General features: G+C 40.0%; 1 protein-coding gene across 1 annotated transcript in view; it reads right to left on the bottom strand.

Moving 5' to 3' along the window:
- Positions 1–18,980, bottom strand: part of LOC129841356 (interferon-induced very large GTPase 1-like) — a 46,668-nt gene extending 27,688 nt beyond the window's left edge. Inside the window, exons 1-5 of the mRNA XM_055909595.1 lie at positions 18,903–18,980; positions 12,022–12,186; positions 11,606–11,683; positions 11,358–11,477; positions 10,803–10,913 (exon numbers count right to left, since the gene is read on the bottom strand). Coding sequence (XP_055765570.1) covers positions 10,803–10,913; positions 11,358–11,477; positions 11,606–11,683; positions 12,022–12,125 — 413 coding nt within the window. The 5' untranslated portion in view covers positions 12,126–12,186; positions 18,903–18,980. The remainder of the gene's footprint in view (positions 1–10,802; positions 10,914–11,357; positions 11,478–11,605; positions 11,684–12,021; positions 12,187–18,902) is intronic.
- Positions 18,981–23,688: the final 4,708 nt, after the last annotated feature.

Genomic DNA, 23,688 nt, shown 5'->3' with positions numbered 1-23,688 from the left:
GGGCAAGTTGCTGTGGGGGGTGCAGGGCTGTTGACCGGGGTAGGGGTAGCCAGGTGGAAAGCATAGCCAGCCGTAGAAAAATGCTTATTGAAATTCTCAATTATCGTGGATTTATCGGTGGTGACATTGTTTCCTAGCCTCAGTGCAGTGGGCAGCTGGGAGGAGGTGCTCTTATTCTCCATGGACTTTACAGTGTCCCAGAACTTTTGGAGTTTGTGCTACAGGATGCAGGATGCGTTTTCTGTTTGAAAAAGCTAACCTTTGCTTTCCTAACTGCCTGTGTATATTGGTTCCTAACTTCTCTGAAAAGTTGCAATAATGGTGGGGCCCAGGCCTCTAATGTAAGCTCTGTTACAGTCAACTATGATATAGGCCCTCGAGAACTATATTAACCTTGAGACTGTTTCTTATACTGATGCCTATAAAGGCAATAGATACTAAAACATCTGCAGGTCCAGACAACCTGGACCCCTGCCTCTTAAAGATAGCAGCTGGTATTATTACTGAACCTGTGGCTCACATTTTCAACTTGAGTCTCTTGACCAATTCCATACCCAGCATTTGGAAATCAGCTTAAGTCCTCCCACTGCTAAAGGGAGGAGATCCCTCAGATGCTAATAACTATGGTCCTCTCTCTAAACTCCCTATCCTGGCCAAAGTCTATGAATCCCTAGTGAACTCACAGTTAAAAAACGTCTTAATTGAAAAGAACATACTGAGCGGGGTTCAGTCTGGCTTTAGATCAGTGGCACAGCACCACAACTGCAGCTTAGGCAATGGCAAATTACATCATTAATGCACTTGATAAAAAGCAAACATTGTGCTGCTCTGTTTGTGGATTTATCAAAGGCATTTGATTCAGTTGACCATGAATTGTTGCAAGCTATACTCAGAAACATTGGTCTCAGTCAAGGGACAGTAAATTGGTGTAGGAATTATCTTTCTGACAGAACACAATGTGTATGTACTGACAATCACAAGTCTAGCCTTCTTGAGATGAATACAGGTGTGCCCCAGGGTTCCATTTTAGCTCCAGTGTTGTTCTCAATTTTTATTAATGATTTGGGAAATGGGATACAACTAGCAAAGTTACATCTATATGCAGATGATACAGTCATATATTCATGTGCTCCTTCTCTGGTTCAGGCTGTTGAAGAGCTCCAGACTGCTTTTCAGTTACTGCAGGCCTCCCTTTATGGTCTCAAACTGGTCTTGAATGTACAAAAAAATTAATTCATGACCTTTACCAGAGCTAGAACTCTGCCAGAGAATGTTAGCATTGTCACATCTGGTGGCTTATCCATTGAAAAAGTGTCATCCTACAAATACCTAGGTATTTGGTTGGATGACAAGTTGTCCTTTAAAGTTCATGTGGATAATCTTGTGACAAAGCTTAAATTGAAATTGGGTTTTGATTTTCATAATAAGACTTGCTTCCCGCTTATGGCCAGAAAGAAGCTTGTTCAGGCCACTTTTCTCTCTGTAATTGATTATGGTGACTTGTTGTATATGCATGCAGCCTCCTCCGTCTTACAGAGACTGGACTCTGTTTATCATGCATCCTTGCGCTTTATTACAAATGCCAAGTCACTCACTCACCCACTATTGCACCTTGTACCAAATGGTAGGTTGTACCTCACTTTATATGTGCAGAAAGATACATTTGTATGTGTTCATCTACTAAGACCTTTTGGGTGAACTCCCTCTTTACCTCTGTAGTCTGGTCTCCTTCAACACCAGCAGTTACCATACCCGGTCTGCTAGGTGGTTGCTACTTACAGTCCCCAGGACATTCACAGTATTAGGCATGACTGCCTTCTCTTTTTGTGCACCAGAGGCATGGAATAGTCTACAATCCATGATTCATCTAGATATGTTGGTGCCACTGAATGAATTTAAAACATTGATGAGAGACTCTGTTTCAGAGGAGTGTAAATGCTTTTTTTAGGCTGGATCATGTTGTTGTATTGTATTGTTGTATGTTTAAATTATGTAGATATTCCATTAAAAATCATCAGTTTCCAGCTACAATAGTCATTTACAACATTAACAATGTCTACACTGTATTTCTGATCAATTTTATGTTATTTTAATGGACAAAAAATGTGCTTTTCTTTCAAAAACAAGGACATTTCTAAGTGACCCCAAACTTTTGAACAGTAGTGTGTATATATATATATAACTTTTTTTCTTCTGTTTTGCATGTTATGTTGGCATTAATATGTGTCACATACCAGTTTGCAAACAATGTAAAAAATTATAATGATTGAGTTAATAAAGCTGCATAGTTCCAGTTAAGGGAAATGGGCTCCTGAGTGGCGCAGTGGTCTAAGACACTGCATCTCAGTACAAGAGGCATCGCTGCAGTACCTGGTTCAAATCCAATGAGCATTGTGATTAGGAGTTCCTCAGGGTTGTGCACAATTGGCCCAGTGTCATCTGGGGATTGCAGGGGTAGGCTGTCATTGTAGATAAGACTTTGTTCTTAACTGACTTGCCTAGTTAAAAAAAGCTTCAATACAAACATGGTTTCTTTCTTGAGGGAGACAGCTCCAAAATACAGGTGTTTCAGCCTAGCTCAGTGCCTTCTGTGGTGGGGCAGCCAGCGGAAAATACAGAGCTTAGGGGTTGATAATGTTGCTCTCCTTCTCCGTGGCCAATGTGAGTAAAACATTTAAACGTGTTAACCCTCGCAAGGCTGCCGGCCCAGACGGCATCCCTAGCTGTGTCCTCAGAGCATGCAGGTATATCTGTCACTCATGGGGACACTGAAAATTCAAGCCCTGCCATAGACTTTCATAAGAAGTGCCCATCCAAGAAGGCTCACGGTTATTGGCCACAGATAAAATCACCTTATATATACCTTAGCTTTGATTGAATTGATTATATCAACATCATACTTTCAAAATCTTAGCTATCAAGCTAGACAAGCAGTCATCGTCAATCTACTGGTAAGTCCATGTCATATGAAGATAAATTATAGATAAAACATATCAGTGCTCATTGGCCATAGGTATAAACATTACACAACAAGTTGGAAATCGCTAAGGCGCCACTGCAGCCCCAGGTTCAATCCCAGGCTGTGTTACAGCCGGCTGTGACCGGGAGGCCAATGAGGCGGTGCACAATTGGCCCAGCGTCGTCTGGTTAGGGGAGGGTTTGGCCGGCCGGGATGTTTTTGTCTCATTGTGCTCTAGCGACTCCTTGTGGTTGGCCGGTTAATTTTGGTCATTTGAGGACAATACAGTGCCACTGACGCGAACCGCTACCAAAGACTGTGGGCTCTCCTTCTCCGTGGTCGACGTGAGTAAAACATTTTAACGTGTTAACCCTCGCAAGGCTGCCGGCCCAGACGGCATCCCTAGCTGCGTCCTCAGAGCATGCACAGACCAGCTGGCTGGTGTGTTTACGGACATATTCAATCAATCCCTATCCCAGTCTGCTGTACCCACATGCTTCAAGATGGCCACCATTGTTCCTGTTCCCAAGAAAGCCAAGGTAACTGAACTAAATGACGATCGCCCTGTAGCACTCACTTCTGTCATTATGAAGTGCTTTGAGAGACTAGTCAATGATCATATCACCTCCACCCTACCTGACACCCTAGACACACTCCAATTTGCTTACCGCCCCAATAGGTCCACAGACGATGCAATCGCCATCACTCTGCACACTGCCCTAACCCATCTGGACAAGAGGAATACCTATGTAAGAATGCTATTCATTGACTACAGCTCAGCATTTAACACCATAGCACTCTCAAAATTCGTCATTAAGCTTGAGTCCCTGCGTCTTGACCCCCCCTCTCCACTCTACTGATCCTCCACAGTGGGGCCCCACAAGGGTGCGTCATCAGCCCCCTCCTGTACTCCCTGTTCACCCACGACTGTGTGGCCATGCACGCCTCCAGCTCAATCATCAAGTTTGCAGACGACACAACAGTTGTAGGCTTGATTACCAACAACGACGAGACAGCCTAAACAGGGAGGAGGTGAGGGCTCTGGGAGTGTGGTGTCAGGAAAATAACCTCTCACTCAATGTCAGCTAAACAAAAGAGATGATTGTCGACTTCAGGAAACAGCAAAGGGAGCACCCCCCTATCCACATCAATGGGACAGCAGTGGAGAAGCTGGAAAGCTTTAAGTTCCTCTGTGTACATATCACCGACAGACTGAAATGGTCCACGCACACAGACAGCGTGGTGAAGAAGGTGCAACAGCACCTCTTCAAACTCAGGAGGCTGAAGAAATGTGGCTTGTCACCAAAAACCCTCACTAACTTTTACAGGTGCACAATTGAGAGCATCCTGTCTGGCTATATCACTGCCTGGTACGGCAACTGCACCGCCCACAATCACAGGGCTCTCCAGAGGGTGGTGCGGTATGCACAACATCACCGGGGCAAACTACCTGCCCTCCAGGACACCTACAACACCCGATGTCACAGGAAGGCAAAAAAAGATAATCAAGGACAATAACCACCCGAGCCACTGCCTGTTCACCCCGCTACCATCCAGAAGGCGAGGTCAGTACAGGTGCATCAAAGCTGGGACAGAAGTATTGAAAAACAGCTTCTATCTCAAGGCCATCAGATTGTTAAACAGACATCACTAGCACAGAGAGACGGCTGCCTACCTACAGACTTGATATCATTGGCCACTTTAATAATAATACCACTTTAAAAATGTTTACATATCTCGCATTACTTATCTCATATGTATATACTGTATTACTATTCTGTATACTATTCTCTACTATCTATTGCATCTTAGCCGCTCTGTCACTGCTCATCTATACATGTTATATTTATATATTCTTATCCCATTCCTTTACTAGATTGTGTGTATTAGGTTTTGTTGTGGAATTGTTAGATATTACCTGTTAGATACTGCTGCACTGTCGGATTTAAAAACATAAGCATTTCGCTACACTTGCAATAACATCTGTTAACCATGTGAATGTGACCAATAAAATTTGATTGATTTGATTTGATCAGTTCAACAGTGTTTCTCCGACAGATTGGTGCGGCTGGCTTTGGTGTTAAGCGAGTAGTGTGTCAATAAGCAGTGCGGCTTGGCTCTCGACCTTCGCCGAGCCCATAGGGGAATTGCAGCGATGAGACAAGATCGTAACTACCAATTGGATATCATGAAAACAGAGGGTAACACCATAGGCCAGGAAAGACTTCAGTGAGTTCAAGACAACTGGGAACTCGGATAAAACTAGATTCGACTGGGAAAATACGGAAAATAATTTTGAGCGGTCATCCAACTCTGAATTCCAAGTCAGGATTTCGGGCCTCTTTCTACAGCTCACAAAAAGGACCTCCACACCACCTTCCTGTTCAAGTGAGCACAGCACAACAAGTTGAGTCCAAAAATGTCTTAAATGCTGCTGCATAAATGATGTAATATGCCAGGGAGATATGTATACTGTAGCTAAGAAAGTAATACTACGTGGGTGTTGTGTAGTAAGCTGTTAGCAACCCATGTGCCTCACCCTAATAATTTGCTCCCTTTTCACCTCATAACTTAGCCTACTGTTCTGACTTGGTGGTGCACATTTAGCCTATAGCCTGTTTAAGAGAATCGTCATCATCAAATATTGTAAGAACTTTCCTTGTCTGCTTATATGCCCCCTTTATTTATCCTACAGTTCTGGGTTGGTGTACAGGAGTACACTGTAAGAATTCTGAATTCTGTCGTAGTACATTTCAGAAGTGCTGAACAAACAAGTTATATTGACTACATCCATCCTAGCTCGCTCATTAATGTCTTAAACGAAATTACAGATTGCCTCTTATCCGCTCGTAGTCCCGTTATGGCATAGTTTGTACATCTCAATTGTCAGCAGAACCCACATGTCTTTAGGCAAGTCAGCCATATCAGCTATGTTTTTTTTAAAGGCAGTAAATGAGTCTGTCAGACAAGGCTCAGCTGGTAGCCAGGTGTAGCAGTGGTAAGGTGTTGGGACTGCTGTTGGGACTCTGCTGACAGCTTTATGTAGGCCCTAACAGTTTGCCGGCACCGTTTGTCACAGTTATAGTGCAATTCATGTATTGTTTAGTGTTGTGTTGTGTAGTGTAGTGGCTTTGCTGGAATGCATCTACCATTTGCCCCACCAAGATTTACATGCTAAAATTGCCACTTTAACCTGTTGAGGACAGAGGGCGCTGTTTTCACTTTGGGGGAAAATCGTGCCCAATTTAAACGGCCTTGTACTCAATTCTTGCTCGTACAATATGCATATTATTATTACTATTGGATAGAAAACACTCTCTAGTTTCTAAAACCGTTTGAATTATCTCTGTGAGTAAAACAGAACTCATTTGGCAGCAAACTTCCTGATCAGGAAGTGGAAAATCTGAAAACGATGCTCTGTTCTAGGGCCTGCCTATAAATGGGCTTGAGATTTATGACGATACATGCACGTCATACACCTTCCACTAGATGTCAATAGGCAGTGAGAGAAGAAATGGAGTGTTTATCTTGGTCTGAGGTGGAATTAAACCTCTTGGCATGACGTGTCACACATTTCCTGTTTTCTGGAAAGCGCCAGGAGGGACCTGGGATTGCCTTCTGAAAAGCTGTCGTTATAGACGACTAATATCTCCGGCTTTGATTTTATTTGATACATGTGACAATATCATCGTAAAGTATGTTTTTTCAATATAGTTTTATTAGATTATTGAAAATTTTTCGGGACGTTAGGCGTGTTGCGTTGTGTGCCTTTGTTCAGGAAGGAGAGCTTCGCGCCACTTGGCTAGTGTGCTTGCTAATTCAAGAGGGAAAAAGGACGTTCTAAAACCAAACAACGATTGTTCTGGACGAAGGACCCCTTGTACAACATTCTGATGGAAGCTCATCAAAAGTAGGACCCATTTTATGATGCTATTTCATATATCTGTCGAACTTGTGAACTATTAGTTTTGCGCCCAGGTTTTGGGCACTCTCTCGCCATAACGTAAGCCTTATGTCGTAATGAAGTTATTTTTAGAATTCTAACACGGCGATTGCATTAAGACCTAGTGTATCTATCATTTCCTATACAACATGTATTTTTTAGTAAAGGTTATGAATAGTTATTTGGTCAGAATAGGTGAGAGTCTAATAGAAATATCCGCACATTCTGGGAAAAAGATGCTACGTTAGCACAATGTATAACCACTGATTTCAGCTCTAAATATGCACATTTTCGAACAAAACATAAGTGTATGTATAACCTGATGTTATAGGACTGTCATCTGGTGAAGGTTTATGAAGGTTAATGAAAATTAATATATTTTGCTGGTTTATTCGCTAACGCTAAAGTGCCTATTGCTATCGCTAACGTGCCTTGATGAATGAATGCGGTAGTATGGTAGGCTATTGTAGTAAGCTAATATAATGATATATTGTGTTTTCGCTGTAAAACACTTAAAACATCTGAAATATTGGCTGGATTCACAAGATGTTTGTCTTTAATTTGCTGTACACCATCGATTTTTCAGAAATGTTTTATGATGAGTATTTAGGTATTTCACATTGGTCTCTATAATTACTCTGGCTGCGTCGGTGCTATTTTTGACGGTAGCTGTGATGGTAGCTGCAATGTAAAACTGATTTATACCTCAAATATGCACATTTTTCGAACAAAACATAGATTTATTGTGTAACATGTTATAGGACTGTCATCTGATGAAGTTGTTTCTTGGTTAGTTTGGTTGGATCTTGGTTAGTTATGTTGGTTTTGTGCATGCCACCTGTGCTGTGAAAAATGTCTGTCCTTTTTTGTATTTGGTGGTGAGCTAACATAAATATACGTGGTGTTTTCGCTGTAAAACATTTAAAAAATCGGACATGTTGGCTGGATTCACAAGATGTGTATCTTTCATTTGCTGTATTGGACTTGTTAATATGTGAAAGTTAAATATTTCAAAAAAATATCTTTTGAATTTCGCGCTCTGGCTTTTCAGTGGAATGTGGGAGGAGTTCCGCTAGCGGAACCCCAGAGTCAGACAGGATAACCTTAAAATAAGCACCGACCTCTGCTGTCAGAGCACTGCCGCTTATACTTAGCAAGTTTTTAGGATTTTACATGTTGTGGTGGTCATCTGGTTGCTTCCGCGGGTTGCAAAAAGCAAAATTAACATGACACAATCTGAATTAAATGTAAAAAGCTTTGAAAATGAAAAGCCTGCTGTGCGCTCAGTGCGCCGTTGACATTTCACAGAGATACGCTGGTTTTGTGAGAAATCTTTGAAAAATAACAGGAATTTCTAATTAATATGAAAAGCGTGTACTAAAATATAAAAATAATACATGTCATGTCCTCAAAATCTTTATCTATCTTACTTTATATTGTTTAATGCCCTCCGGATTCGAGAAGAAAGATTACATGTTCAACGGTGAGGAAGTCAGTAAGACTTAATTCTAATATTCTCTACCATGTTTTTTACCCTTTTTTTTACCCTGGCCTCCATTGACTTAGCCACCCAAATCTGCCCATCCTACAAGGTTTAAAACTTCAATAACTTTTTAATGGATTATGATAGAGACATGAGGTTTGGACCATTCTTAGAGGAGAATCTACACGATTAACCCATAACATGATGCTGCCACCACAATATTTAAAAATTGAGAGGTTTTCACTCTGTTGTGTTGTATTGGATTTGACCCTGTATTTTTTTATTTAGGACAAAAAGTACATGTTTTTGCCGTGTTACCTTATAGTATTACTTAACAGCCTTTTTCACACAGGGTTCCTTCTTTTCACTTTGTCACACAGGCCAGTAATATGGAGTGAATGCAATATTGTTGATCCCTTTGTGTTTAAGTATTGTGGTGGCAGCATCATGCTATGGGTATGTTTGTCACAGGCAGCAACTTGGGAGTTTGTTAGGATCAGAAGAAATATGAAAGGCACAAAGCCCAGATAAAATGTTAGAGGAAAACCGAATTCAGTCTTCTGAAATCTTAATCTTGGGATTGAGTTTTATTTTCAGCGAGACAATAACACAAGTTGATATTCCAAATACACACTAGAATGGCTTTCCAAGTGGTGTTGAGTGTTCCTGAGTGGTCTAGTCTCAGTCCTGATTTAAATGTGCTTACAAATCAGAGACAAGGTTTGAATATGTGACTCGTCTCAGGAAACTAGACGTATATCGCGGGTCACTACTTCACAGGAGAGCCGTTTGAAAATAAAGTATATTTTTTTGTGGCAAAAATGCCTTCTCAAACATGTGAACTTTCATGTGCCTTAATAACAAATTTATTAACGAAAAAAAGTGTTAAATTACGAGCCTAGATGGTTTAGCCACAGAAAAAGCGAGCAACCTTCCCGCTAGCCATGATTGGCTGAGATAATGAGTGGGCTGGACATGGCGAGAGATGAGTTTGGATTGGTCTGTCATATTGCAAGCTTCTGTCTATTTGAGCTGGTCAGTACGTCTAGGTAATCCTCTCGGACATTTTATTTTTCACGTAGCAAAACTGCATAAGCCTAATGTCAAGTTAAAGTGTACCGTTAGCTAGCTAACATTATGTGTATGCTCTCCACTTTCTGGAGGACCGCGTTTTGAAATCAGTGGAATTCGAGTATGATAGGAGATGGAGAAAACACCTGTCTCCGGATTACATCTTCAAACTAAGGGCAACCATGGCATCTGACAGGAGACGCGTCCATCAATGTATACAGGTGAGATAGTCTAGCTTGATACATTTTCAGATATTACACTAATTCAAATATTATCTAATTTGGAGAAAGTGGTTTCATTTTATACTGTTAGCTAGCTAATGTTAGCTGGCTGGCTCGCTAGCTAACGTTACGTGTATGATCTTAATATTTGTATCTCAGAGCTATTTGCTTAACCAGTTATAGCCTAAGGTTAGCCAGCTAACATTGAACCTGGTTGGTTAACTACCTGCAGATTCATGCATGGTAGTAACGTCATGAGCTGGTATTATGGTTCATTGTTTAGCTAGCTAGCTACATGTCTTCATTTTTTTAGAAGCTATTTTTTTAAGCTTTTGATCCTCTGTGGCTAAATTATGCTCTCTAGTGTAGTATTTTTAATGGTTTCATTTTTTTATTTAGGGGGTAGATCGTTTGTAATATTGCAGAGAGATTGTAGCTTCCATTGTCTACATAATTTCCAATCCCTCATATATTTTTGGGGTAATATATATTTTTTAAATATAGATATATTTTTTTATGTTCCCCTAACCCTACCACCCGTTCCCTAATTGGAGTAAACTAATGGACAACAACACTTAGGCTTCTAACTGCCTTCATTTTGATGGACCCCAAGAAGAGTAGCTGCTGTCTTGGTAGGAACTAATGGGGATCCATAAAAAATACAAATACTTCCAGCTTATACATACTATATACATTTTACGAACATAGTATATTTTACAATAGTTATATTAAAAATATATATTCCTTTCAGCTACCCTCAACCCCTCCAATCTATCAATGAACACCATCCAGTTTTGATTTCTATTTGCCTTATATTTTTAACTGTGCTGTGATGTTTACAAACGTTCTGAACCTTTCTATTCTCATAGTTTGTACAGATTGTAAAATAAAGATTTAAAACATTCTGATTGTATTTGTCTGTTCAGACAAAAGTAATACAATTTTGGGGGAAATTATTTATAATTTTGGAAATATTTCAATTTATCATGGTGTGCTGCAGCACCTCCACAACCCCCTACTTCCCACAGCTATGTCCATAGTCAAATATAGCCTATTACAATCAACAACAGTTAATTAATTACATCAAATTGTATAAAATGCCATAAACAAAATGTATCATCTCACTCCTGTTTTTGAGGTAAGTCTCCCTCGAAGAAAAGTGAGGTAGACATAGATGTGTCACTCTTCATTGATAGATAACTGGGGGTTGGTGACATTGGTCTCTCCAGGTTGGTCCTGCAAGCAGTAAAATAAAGTCCCACAATTCAATCAAACTTACTGTACATTAAACAGCCGCACGTGTTATACATGTTACATAGAGGTCTACCATGTCATGCATGTTAAATACAGGTCTACTATGTCATACATGTTAAATACAGGTCTACTATGTCATGCATGTTACATAGAGGTCTACTATGTCATGCATGTTAAATACAGGTCTAATATGTCATACATGTTATACATAGGTCTACTATGTCATACATGCTATATATAGATCTACTATGTCATACATGTTATATATAGGTCTACTACAGTATGTCATACATGTTATATATAGACCTACATGTTATATACAGACCTACTATGTCATACATGTTATATATAGGTCTACTATGTCATACATGTTATATATATAGGTATACTATGTCATACAGCTCTGCATAGGTTGTACTGGTTTACCTTTCATCTCTGATTTGGTCTCCATCATCACTTAGGTCTATGCTTGAATTCCCTGACTGGGCGCTCTGGACACTCGTAGACATATGACTAACTGAACGTGGATGGAGATTCTTCAAAATGCTGTGAACATTAAAAAAAAGGTACTCACATTTTTAATAAAACATTAAAAAAAAACTGTGACTCAACTGTGAATTGTGAGGTAATCAAGAAAAAAACATCAGATACACAACTAATTATAATTAGAACACCTTAGTTCTCCGTCACTCTCCAGTGTTCTAGTGGACTCCCAGCTGGGTGTAGGAAATTCTGTCTTATGCACATGGACACTGTGAACAGGGAATATTTGTAGCTCAGATTTAGCTGAGAACTTAGCTGAGAACTGAGAACTTTTCTGATAGTGATATGGTGAACAAAGAGAGTATTAGTTTGATGGAAATGAAAGACTGCAGTGCATACTGAGGATTAATTAGGGGAAACTGAGTTCCACCATTAGACGACAGCATACAGTCGAATTTGAAATGCATTCCAAAACAGATTGACGACCCACAACATTTTTAAAAATCTATTACCATACCTTGCTAATAATACCTCTAATTACTAATAAATATAATAAACATTCATCCTAATAACTGAATTGGAAACATGCTTAATTGGACACACCCACCTCTTCATATCAGGGTCCGTGGTCTCATCAAGTTCCTTGTATGGTGACCCATCCTTCTGTCTTTCTTTATGGATGGCTCCACCCTCAGTCCCCTGATAACTCATTATAACTCTCAGAGAGGAGGTCTCACAATCCTGAGGAGGACTGGTCTAGTCCAATATCAATCTGTAAATAGAACAAATAAAAAATAAGATATTGATACAACAATTTAGACACAAAAACACTGCTGACCTTCTAGAACCATTTTGTGACAAATGCTATTGGTAAAAAGTACAATACACATTGTTACCTGGTGTATAATCTTATTGTTATAAGAATGGACGTTGGGCATCTGATATCATTTTTTGAACTTTACCCAAAAGCATTGTAGAGATACATGCATTGAGATATTCCCAATAATTTTTTTATTTAACTAGGCAAGTCAGTCAAGAACAAATTCTTATTTACAGTGACGGCCTACCAAAAGGCAAAATGCCTCCAAAACACACATCACGACAAGAGAAATACCACAACACTACATAAGGAGAGATCCAAGACAACAACAGCATAGCATGGCAGCAACACATGATAACACAGCATGGTAGTGTAACAGTATAACTTTACGTCCGTCCCCTCGCCCCGACCCGGGCGCAAACCAGGGACCCTCTGCACACATCATCAACAGTCACCCACGAAGCGTCGTTACCCATCGCTCCACAAAAGCCGCAGCCCTTGCAGAGCAAGGGGAACCACTACTTCAAGGTCTCAAAGCGAGTGACGTAACCGATTGAAACGCTATTAGCGCGCACGACCGCTAAATAGCTAGCCATTTCACATCCGTTACAGTAGCAACATGACAACAACATGGTAGCCACACAGCATGCAAACAGCACAACATGGTAGCAGAACAAAACATGGTACAAACATTATTGAACACAGACAACAGCAGCACAAAGGGCAAGAAGGTAGAGACAACAATGCATCACACAAAGCAGCCACAACTGTCAGTAAGAGTGTCCATGATTGAGTCTTTGAATGAAGAGATTGAGATAAAACTGTCCAGTTTTAGTGTTTTTTTTCAGCTCGTTCCAGTTGCTAGCTGCAGCGAACTGAAAAGAGGAGTGACGCATGAATCTGTGTGCTTTGGGTACCTTTAACATAACGTGTCTGGCAAAATGGGTGTTGTATGTGGAGGATGAGGGCTGCAGTAGATATCTCAGATAGGGGGGAGTGAGGCCTACGAGGGTTTTATAAATAAGCATCAACCAGTGGGTCTTGAGACAGGTATACAGAGATGACCAGTTTACAGAGTAGGAGAGTGCAGTGATGTGTCCTATAAGGCGCATTGGTGGCAAAACTGATGGTTCTGCTCAACTCCTCTCGTCCTCTTCTCTGTCCTCCCCTCTCCTTTTGAAAACGGTTAAAGGTAATTGTGGAGGGTAGTTGAGGAAACAAGGAAACAAATGCGCTTGTGGGACACATGTTGTCAGAGTTTTGGAGCGCGCCCCTGGCTATCTGTAAATAAAATGGTGCCTTCTGGTTTGCTTAATATAAGGAATTTGAAATAATTTATACTTTTACTTTTGATACTTAAGAAGTATACTTTAGCAATTGCATTTACTTTTGATTCTCAAGTATATTCAAACCAAATACTTTTAGACTTTTACTCAAGTAGTATTTTACTGGGTGACTTTCACTTGAGTCCATTTCTATTAGGGTATCTTTACTTTTACTCAAGTATGACAATTGGGTACTTTTTCCACCACTGGTGGTTGGTTAGGTGAATTAGCAGTGGCAGGTTAGGACAGACAAACGTTTTGGCTCACGCCCCCTTATACGTATTTTGAAATCCCTAACACTTTACCATGACGTATTCACAGACATTTGTTTGCATTTCACTTCACACTATTATTTGGCAATTTACATGAGTAATAACCAGAATCTCTCTATACATAAACCTATTCTTAATCCATCTATAGTCACTCGAATGAATGAGATGGATGAGCCCGATGCTGGGAACACGGCATTTGAATTCTGGCCTTTATGCTTGACAGGATAAGCGTAGTACATCTTCCACATTCGTGAGGCGTGACTGTTGCTTGTTCTTAATGTATGTAAGTGCGAAAAAAGAGATAGCTCGATGCAAAAGTGATCAGTTTATCCAATGCGATTTCAGATAATCCTGGGAATTATCCTGCATTTTCAGACATAATACATCAAGCGGGCTGCACGGTGGATCCTGTCAATGGATAGGTCCAGGAGTGAGTCATTTAGCTCCGATGACAGGTAGCTGCCAGAGTGGTGGTTTTCGTGCGTCTCCTCTTGAAAATACTGTACCTCCTGAAATGTCCAATAAATCATCGGAGGTGATGAGTGATCATTTATTTTGTTGCATCAAGGTATAGTTCTACTTTTTTTGATTAATCAATAAACTGACTGTGTCTTTTGCCACATCATATATTCGCCGGGGAACAGTGTTATCAGACAGAGGGATTTGTTTGAGCTGACTCGCTATTTTCTCACCATACATACATAGTTTAACACATTGCTATTGCTACAAGGAGAGTAGTAGATACAAGTAATAATAGTACCACAAGTAATAGTAGTATATATATATATATGTGTGTGTGTGATATATAATGCACAATAAATTTAAATAATCGCCCCTGATTCTTTGCAACGGAGTGGAATCGTGAACAGTGGTTTCTTTGTTATGCTCGCCGTTATCCCCGGATTTGCCTTTTTGTCAGCACATTCACCACTCTGCCAATCAACTAACTCCGCCCAATCGGGACACAGGTTTACGCGAAACCAACCAACCCAGTTCGTAGTCTGCTCAACAGGCAGTGGAGGTAGCTGAGGTTTAATCTCTCAAATGGCTAAAGACGGCCGCATACTTTCCTCCCAGCTGTAACAGTTTGAAAGAGTATTATGACGATATTTTGTGAAGTTTTTGGTTATTTTGGACATTGGAAATGTTTTATTTCGGCTGTTCGGGCACACTATTTTTTTAAACGAGGCGACTCGTTTTCATGCACTTTTTTCCATTGTGATATACTGCACCAAACATCTTAGTTCGATGTAAAATTGCGCGACTAAGATCTACGCACAAACGTATGACAGATTTCTTGAGTTATGTTCGATTAAATCTGACTATTTTGAGGAAGTGTATACTGGCTACGGCGTTTCAAAATGGACTAGCAGTATTATTGCCGCTTTTTTCTTGTTTCTCAAGCTAAGGTCTTTTAAGGGAGTATACAAGTGCCAACCGAAATGAAGCATGCTGACGACGCATTAACTCTGCCCTCACCGAGGGCAACTAGTCTAGAGATGCTACTGACAGTGATTGGGAGATGCCGGACAAAATACTATTTTAAAACCACCCGTGACTCCTGCTGTGACTACAGAACAGAGGATGTTGGTGGGAGGGGCTATAGGAGGACGGGCTCATTGTAATGCCATTGATGAAAACGAGTCAAAAACACATCACATTTATGGAAACCACGTTTGACGCGTTCCGTGTATTCCATTACAATGAGCCCGCCTTCCTATAGCTCCTCCAACCAGCCTCCTCTGCTACAGACACCCCCAAGCTCAAACTAACATTAAAAAACAACCTAGCGTGTAAACAAAACGTTGTAAATAGCCAATAAACATGACGACAAAGTCACACTTTAGTAGACTTTCGGGTAAATTCTGCCAACTTCTATGCCTGTGCCCTTATTTGTGTGATTAGCTACCATGGCCTCATTAGCTATGAAGAAGCAGAGGTCCGGACTTCACAAAACAATTATTTTGTTTGTATATATATATGCACACACACAAATACAGTGTGTGTGTGATATATATATATATATAGTACATAATACATACAGGTCAACATCTAAGCATTGCTCCCAGTGTTGATAAAGTTTTCGCTTATATTCTTGATCTGACTGAGTTATTATCGCACCTGCTTCTTTGCGAAGGAGCGGAATCATGAAAAGTGGTTTGTTCGTTATGTTCTCCCGCGTCCACCGGATTTGCCTTTTAGCAGCATATTCCCCACTCTCTCAAACAACTAAATCCGCCCTCTCGTGGCACAGGCCGACGTGAAACGAACTACCCCAGTTCGTAGTCGGCTCAATAGGAATTGGAGGCTGCTGAGACAGTGGATGATGCTGAGGAAGCGCGGCTCATAGCAAAAAATATGCTAAGTAAAAGTAACTAATAATGATAACGTTTACTTGTTCTTGCTGTTCTCCAAATAGCGTTTTAACGTTTTTTTTATTATATAGAAATGCAGTAAATAAGCTTCAATCTTAAGGGAGAAACTCCTCCATTCACCTACCAATTTACACTTTCCTCAACCACTTACCGGTTTACAATTTATGGTTGAAAGGAAGATGGAGGAGTCGAGGACAGGACAAACTTTTTCTAATTGAGAATCTCCCATCATTGTTCACTACACCTGTATCTAACTAGTGCATGAATAAAGCATGTAATGGAATGCTGAGTGCGTCAGTTATCAGTATAATGAAAACATGGACTGGACTACCAGTAATGTTCACTAGTAGGATACACTACAGTAGTTTTCAGTATAATGAAAACATGGACTGGACTTCAGTAATGTTCACTAGTAGGTTACACTACAGTAGTTATCAGTAAAATGAAAACATGGACTGGACTTCTGTAATGATCACTGTAGACTACAGTACACACATAAATAAGAGTGTCTTAACAAATCAAGGTATCTGTCCAGCACTGCCTCAATACTGTCATAATATAATGCTGATGGCTGCTGTATTAGGCTAGTGTGATAAATCAGTTGATTTAGGATAGACTACTTGTAAAGGTGCACCATCATCATGTGATTTAGTTGATCATTTTCTTGTCAGTCATTTTTTAATGAAATTATAGTTAACAATTGTAGAGTTTCATTTTTTTTATAGACAGTCTACCACTCTGCCATTGTAGGGCATATTTATCTGACACAGACAAGTGAATATTGTCCTCAGGTGGCCGCCCTGCCCTTAGTCTGCCTCCTGTCACCATGGATACACCTTCCTGAAAACAATGGCACTATACGCTGCTTAAACCTGTTCTGCCAGTTCATGTCCCAAAAGATTAGAATGTTCCAATGTGGTTAGTCAAAAAGATGACAGTTCACACAGTCAACACCTAGAGTTGCTATCAAACAGATATGTCATATTTCTGGTTCGTCCATAACTTGTTTCCTGCTTGTAGCAGGGCATGGTTACAGGAGTCGTTCAAACTATAAGTCACATGATTTCTTGAGAAAAGTTTTCTGCGGTGAGGGTGTGTAAAGCAATTCAAGGTGTCGTTGGATGAATGTCAAAGAGATGCATAACCAGCATTGTTAAAATAACAATGTTTTAATTCAATCTGTTCATGCCCTAAAACCCTCAAATTCAAAATCTGGACCTCAAAGCCAGTTTCATTGCTTATCGCCCTCATTCATCCCCTCTATCAGGGACTGATTTAGACCTGGGACACCAGGTGGGTGCAATCAATTATCAGGTAGAAGAGAAAACAGCCCCATTTCAAGATTTGAATACCCCTGCCCTAAAATAAGACTATGTTCAAATGTAGTCCATGAAGAGGTAGGCCTATTAGGATTATGTGCACAGCTATTAACCTCACATGTAGCTATAGCAATTGGGCCAGGGGTATTCACATGTTACCCTACGAGGACTACTGCTGGTTTTCTGTTCAACCTGATAATTGATGGCACCACCTGGTGACCCAGGTCTAAATCAGTCCCTGATTAGAGGAATACTTTTAGAAAAGCAGTGGAACTGGTTTAGAAATCCAGATTTGAATTTGAGGGGATTAGGCCTACAGCTCTGGTCCAGATTTGAATTTGAGGGGATTAGGCCTACAGCTAACTACATTGAGAGAAAGATGGTGCTCCAGATCGTCTTTTTCTGTATAGGAACATTACATCTCACAACGCCTGGAGGAGTATGTATCACGTCAGGAAACCCATTCATGTGACATATTATTGCAATCTCCTGAGACTCGCAGCGCAACCGCAAAAAAAAAGTACCTGGAAGGCTGCCAGACAGTTTGCAAGTATTAACAAAAATAACATTAACATTTGACAATTGTTCCATGTATGCTAAGAACAAATAAAACCATTTTTCTAAACTTCCTTACATTCTGTCATCATTCGAGATCTGGGCCATTTGATTTTTACTTGTTCAAATTACCTGAGAGGAATTGCAATTTTTTACAACATTGTGAGTTCTAAAGTCTTCCCCAGTTTGAATAAGAGTTAGCCTACCTGCCAGTCATCAAAACATATCTTAACCTGACACTTCACAGTGGTGTAAAGTACTTTTTGGGGTATCTGTACTTTACTATTAATATTTTTGCCAACTTTTACTTCACTACATTCCTGAAGAAAATAATGTACTTTTTACTCCATACATTTTCCCTGACACCCAAAAGTACTTGTTACATTTTGACAGGAAAATGGTCCAATTCACACACTTATCAAGAGAACATCCCTGTTCATCCCTACTGCCTCTGATCTGGCGGACTCACTAAACACAAACGCTCCGTTTGTAAATTATGTCTGAGTGTGCCCCTGGCTATCCGCCAATATAAATAAAATAAAATTGTGCCGTCTGGTTTGCTTGATATAAGAAATTTGAAATGGTTTATACTTGTACTTTTACTTTTGATATTTAAGTACATTTCAGCAATTCCATTTACTTTTGATACGTAAGTATATTTAAAACCAAATACTTTGACTTTTACTCAAGTAGTATTTTACTGCGTGACTTTCACTGTTACTTGAGTCATTTTCTATTAATAAGGTATCTTTACTTTAACTCACGTATGACAATTGAGTACTAATTCCACCACTGCACTTTTATAAAAACATGTTGACTTACCATTTTCCTGCTGCATTCAGAGTAGCCTGGAGCATGTACTGACAGGGTTATAACAAAAGGGTTGAAACCTAAGCTGCTGTTTCAGAGGTGAGACGAGGAAGACAGGAGGTGAGGGGAGGAGCATCTGTGCACGCATCACATGGGACAACTTTAGCAAATATGGTGAGCATGCTTTCCCCTGCGTGAGCTCACAGTTCCTCCATAATATCTGGCATGCTCACTCGAGAGAGTTTACTTATTGTCACATCCTGCTCGCCCCACCCACACTGCCCCGACCAGAAAGAATTTGCCAGTGAGAAGTCTCACCCAGGGGCACCCCTCCATGTGGAGGGGCAATAAGTAGTCCACTCGAGTGGCCCCTCCCTAATCCAAATAAATTAGGGAGTGGGGTCTCGCTTTCTCTACCGTCTCTGGCTTTAGATATCCCTGTTTTTCTACAGTGAAAAGACTATCTACAAGGCAATCCATGACAGCAGTTGTTTAACATAGCAGTCAACCTATTTCCTGTAGTCTCAAAATGGTTCAACATTTTGTTTAAAGTAATAAAGTGTATTTTTAATGTCTACTTCAAAATGGAGCACACTTTATTAATAACATGCATTAAATCATATGAAATATGTTGACTCACCCACATAATTATACCTGGATGCAAATATATCAACTCTGAAACATGGTTTCTTCGTTTAGGTTAATGGCTATGCTAATGTGGCGTCTACCTGAGGACAAGGCACTTGGTAATAGCCTACAATTCTCATCTGCCATGTATACAAAAATATAAACGCAACATGCAGCAATTTCAAAATTTTACTGAGTTACAGTTCATATAAGGAAATCAGTCAATTGAAATAAATTCATTAGGCCCTAAACTATGGATATCACATGACTGGGCAGGGGTGCAGCCATGGTTGGGCCTGGGAGGGTTTAGGTCCACTCACTTGGCAGCCAAACCCACCCACTGGGGAGCCAGGCCCAGCCAATCAGAATGAGTTTTCCCTACAAAAGGGCTTTATTACAAACATGAATACTCCTCAGCACCCTCCCCTACGACGATCCCGCAGATGAAGAAGCCAGATGTGGAGGTTCTGGGTTGGTGTGGTTACACGTGGTCTGTGATCGTGAGGCTGGTTGGACGTACTGCCAAATTCTCTAAAACGACATTTGAGGCAGTTTATGGTAGAGAAATGAACATTCAATTCTCTGGCAACAGCCTCTGGTGGACATTCCTGCAGTCTGCATGCCAATTGCACGCTCCCTCAAAATATGAGACATCTATGGCATTGTGTTGTGTGACAAAACTGCACATTTTAGAGTGGCCTTTTATTGTCCCCAGCACAAGGTGAACCTGTGTAATTATCATGGTGTTTAATCAGCTTCTTGATATGCCACACCTGTCAGGTGGATGGATTGTCTTGGCAAAGGAGAAATGTTCACTAACAGGGATGTAAACACATTTGTAGAGGTGCTGAAGGTGCTGCAGCACCCCCTGCTAAATCAAAATGAAATAAATACAAATAAAAGTCTTTATTACTCCTGTATGAGTGGACAAACATTATTCTTGCCTTAGTTCAGGTTGGAGCCCAAAGACTGTAGCCATAGAGATAGATAGAGGACTGATCTTTATATCTGTGCAATTTTAGCGTTTGTGACATCTTGGGCAGCCCCACTAAAGCTACAACCCATAGAAATCCACACCCAATTGACTACTTTAAAATAGTATCAGCCCTCAATGGCAATATCCATGCTATAACAGGTTATATCTATGATGAGTCCTCTATCTAACTCTATGAATATAGCCTATTTTCAGTTTCGTCCGCGACGACATCATTTAGGAAATACATTTAGCTTGGCCAGAATCATTTGTATATATTACATTATAAATTCAGGACAAACAACTTTCCAACAACATTAACCTATTAAAAACGGTTCTGTAGGAATGAGGTCTGTGCAGTAGGCCTAATACATTATCACAGCATATTGGCTATATGCCTGGCCTGACAATATTGTTCTTCTCAGACCACATTATATTTCAAAACTCGAGCTTTGATAACATAATATATCAGTTGGTGTAGCACTTGCAAGGCACAGCTGAGCATAAATTGAAGTAAGTCGTTTTTCTATTTTACTGGACGGATGGTGCCTGCGTCTGAAGTGCATGGTGCTTTCAAGACAACTGGGAACTCGAAAAGAAAGTGGTACAGTTATGACGTCAGTGATCTTCAGGTTGGAAAGTCGGAGCTCTAGAAAGATGCCCGAGTTTCCGACTTGGAATTCCGCACTTAAATCGGAGATTCCCTCGGAGCAGAGGGAACACCTCTCACGGTCCATGCTCTCTCCTTCCTTTCCTCCGGTGAGACTGACCAGAGAGAGGGGATACCGTCTCCACATGATGGCGAAACTCGAGTCGCACCGCAGCCGCCTCATTGCACAGATGCATGTTGACCAGAGAAAGTGAAAGACTCCTCTATCAAAATAGACTGGGCTGCTAATAATAATACAAAAGCGCAGGGCTATCGATACACTTGGCTTCTCATTCATTTCAGCTGCAGCGCACGTGGTAGTAAGGCGGAGTCTGTCTTTCCAGACAAAAGAAGCGGTTAATCTTGGTAACGCTTTGCCTACCAGGTGCGCAGGGCTTCTGAAACAAGTTCTCCTACCACCTACTGCGCAACACCAACAAACAAAAAGGAGCGCAAGCCTTCATAGTTGGCTTTTCTAAAGACATGTTTGGTGATCAACTAAGAATGCCGTGAAGATCGACCAGTTGATGGTGACCACTGCTTTATGGTATAGCGTGTTTTCTGGTAGGGAAACTGAGACAGATGCATTTTCTGGTCGGGAAACTGAGTCGGATGCACTCTCATGCACAGATAAAGATCATAGCGACAAAGCATTTCAAGCAAAACGTCTGAAGCACACTTACTCAATCTAACATAATCAAAGTTATACCAAATCGTTTCTTTAATTTGTCGGCCTTATTTAAAATGACTTTGATATAGGGGTAAAGTGAAGCTAGTTTAACGGGGGTGCTGTTTAGCAAATGTTAAATTGTGAAAGCAAGATGTGTTACAGTCATGACATACAAACACATACGCACACACGTTCACAGTAATATCTACGTGAGCTTGATGTGTTTCATTAGATATATTGTCAATTTAAAAAAGTGTTCAATAGCTACATTTACTTGGTCTATCCCCACATTCTTTATCTTTTTAACTTTTTCAGTAGCTATATTACAGTGATTTTTGAAGACCCTGTGTAAAAACAACAATCACTGTAATAATGGCTGGTAGACTTTTTTGTGTGCCACTAGTAGATAATGAATCCAGTGTGATGACTATTGTATACTATAACATGCCCATATTATGCTTAAAGGGAAATATCTAAAATGTTCAACTTCATATTCATCATCTCCAGCAACACCCCAACATCAACATGTGAAAATGGAGCTTTTCTATGTTTTGGAGTAAAGAAGATAGAAGATAAGCGTTTCCAATGACATCGTCAACCAATTAGCAGGCAGTTAGCAGGTAATGCCTATTCATAATTGGTTAAAATCATATGATGATGTCATTGGAAACACATCTTCCTCTATGTTTTTTACTCCAAAACATAGAATGTGCAATTTTCACAGATGTTGATGGTGGTGATGAATATGAAGTTGAAAAATTTAAAAAAATGTTGCATTAAATATGTTTTGGAGTAGATCAATAATCCATTGGCATTAAAATTGTAAAGCATGACATGTCCATATTATGCCAGCTAAAAGATTGGAAGAACACTAGTTTACAGTGAACTTTGAATGGTAAACATAGATCAATAATACAGTGTGATTAACATGACACACCACTAGTAGATCAATAATACAGTGTGATTAACATGACACACCACTAGTAGATCAATAATACAGTGTGATTAACATGACACACCACTAGTAGATCAATACTTTCAGTGTGATTAACATGGCAGACCACTAGTAGATCAATAATACAGTGTGATTAACATGACACACCACTAGTATATCAATAATACAGTGTGATTAACATGACACACCACTAGTAGATCAATAATACAGTGTGATTAACATGACACACCACTAGTAGATCAATAATACACTGTGATTAACATGACACACCACTAGTAGATCAATAATACAGTGTGATTAACATGACACACCACTAGCAGATCAATAATACAGTGTGATTAACATGACACACCACTAGTAGATCAATAATACAGTGTGATTAACATGACACACCACTAGTAGATCAATAATACAGTGTGATAAACATGACACACCACTAGTAGATCAATAATACAGTGTGATTAACATGACACACCACTAGTAGATCAATAATACAGTGTGATTAACATGATACACCACTAGTAGATCAATAATACAGTGTGATTAACGTGACACACCACTAGTAGATCAATAATACAGTGTGATTAACATGACACACCACTAGTAGATCAATAATACAGTGTGATTAACGTGACACACCACTAGTAGATCAATAATACAGTGTGATTAACATGACACACCACTAGTAGATCAATAATACAGTGTGATTAACATGACACACCACTAGTAGATCAATAATACACTGTGATTAACATGACACACCACTAGTAGATCAATAATACAGTGTGATTAACATGACACACCACTAGTAGATCAATAATACAGTGTGATTAACATGACACACCGCTAGTAGATCAAAAATACAGTGTGATAAACATGACACACCACTAGTAGATCAATAATACAGTGTGATTAACGTGACAC

Source organism: Salvelinus fontinalis, chromosome 42 (genome assembly GCF_029448725.1).
Source record: "Salvelinus fontinalis isolate EN_2023a chromosome 42, ASM2944872v1, whole genome shotgun sequence".
In the NCBI taxonomy this organism is placed as follows: domain Eukaryota; kingdom Metazoa; phylum Chordata; class Actinopteri; order Salmoniformes; family Salmonidae; genus Salvelinus; species Salvelinus fontinalis.
This window is presented reverse-complemented; position numbering and strand designations above follow the sequence as displayed.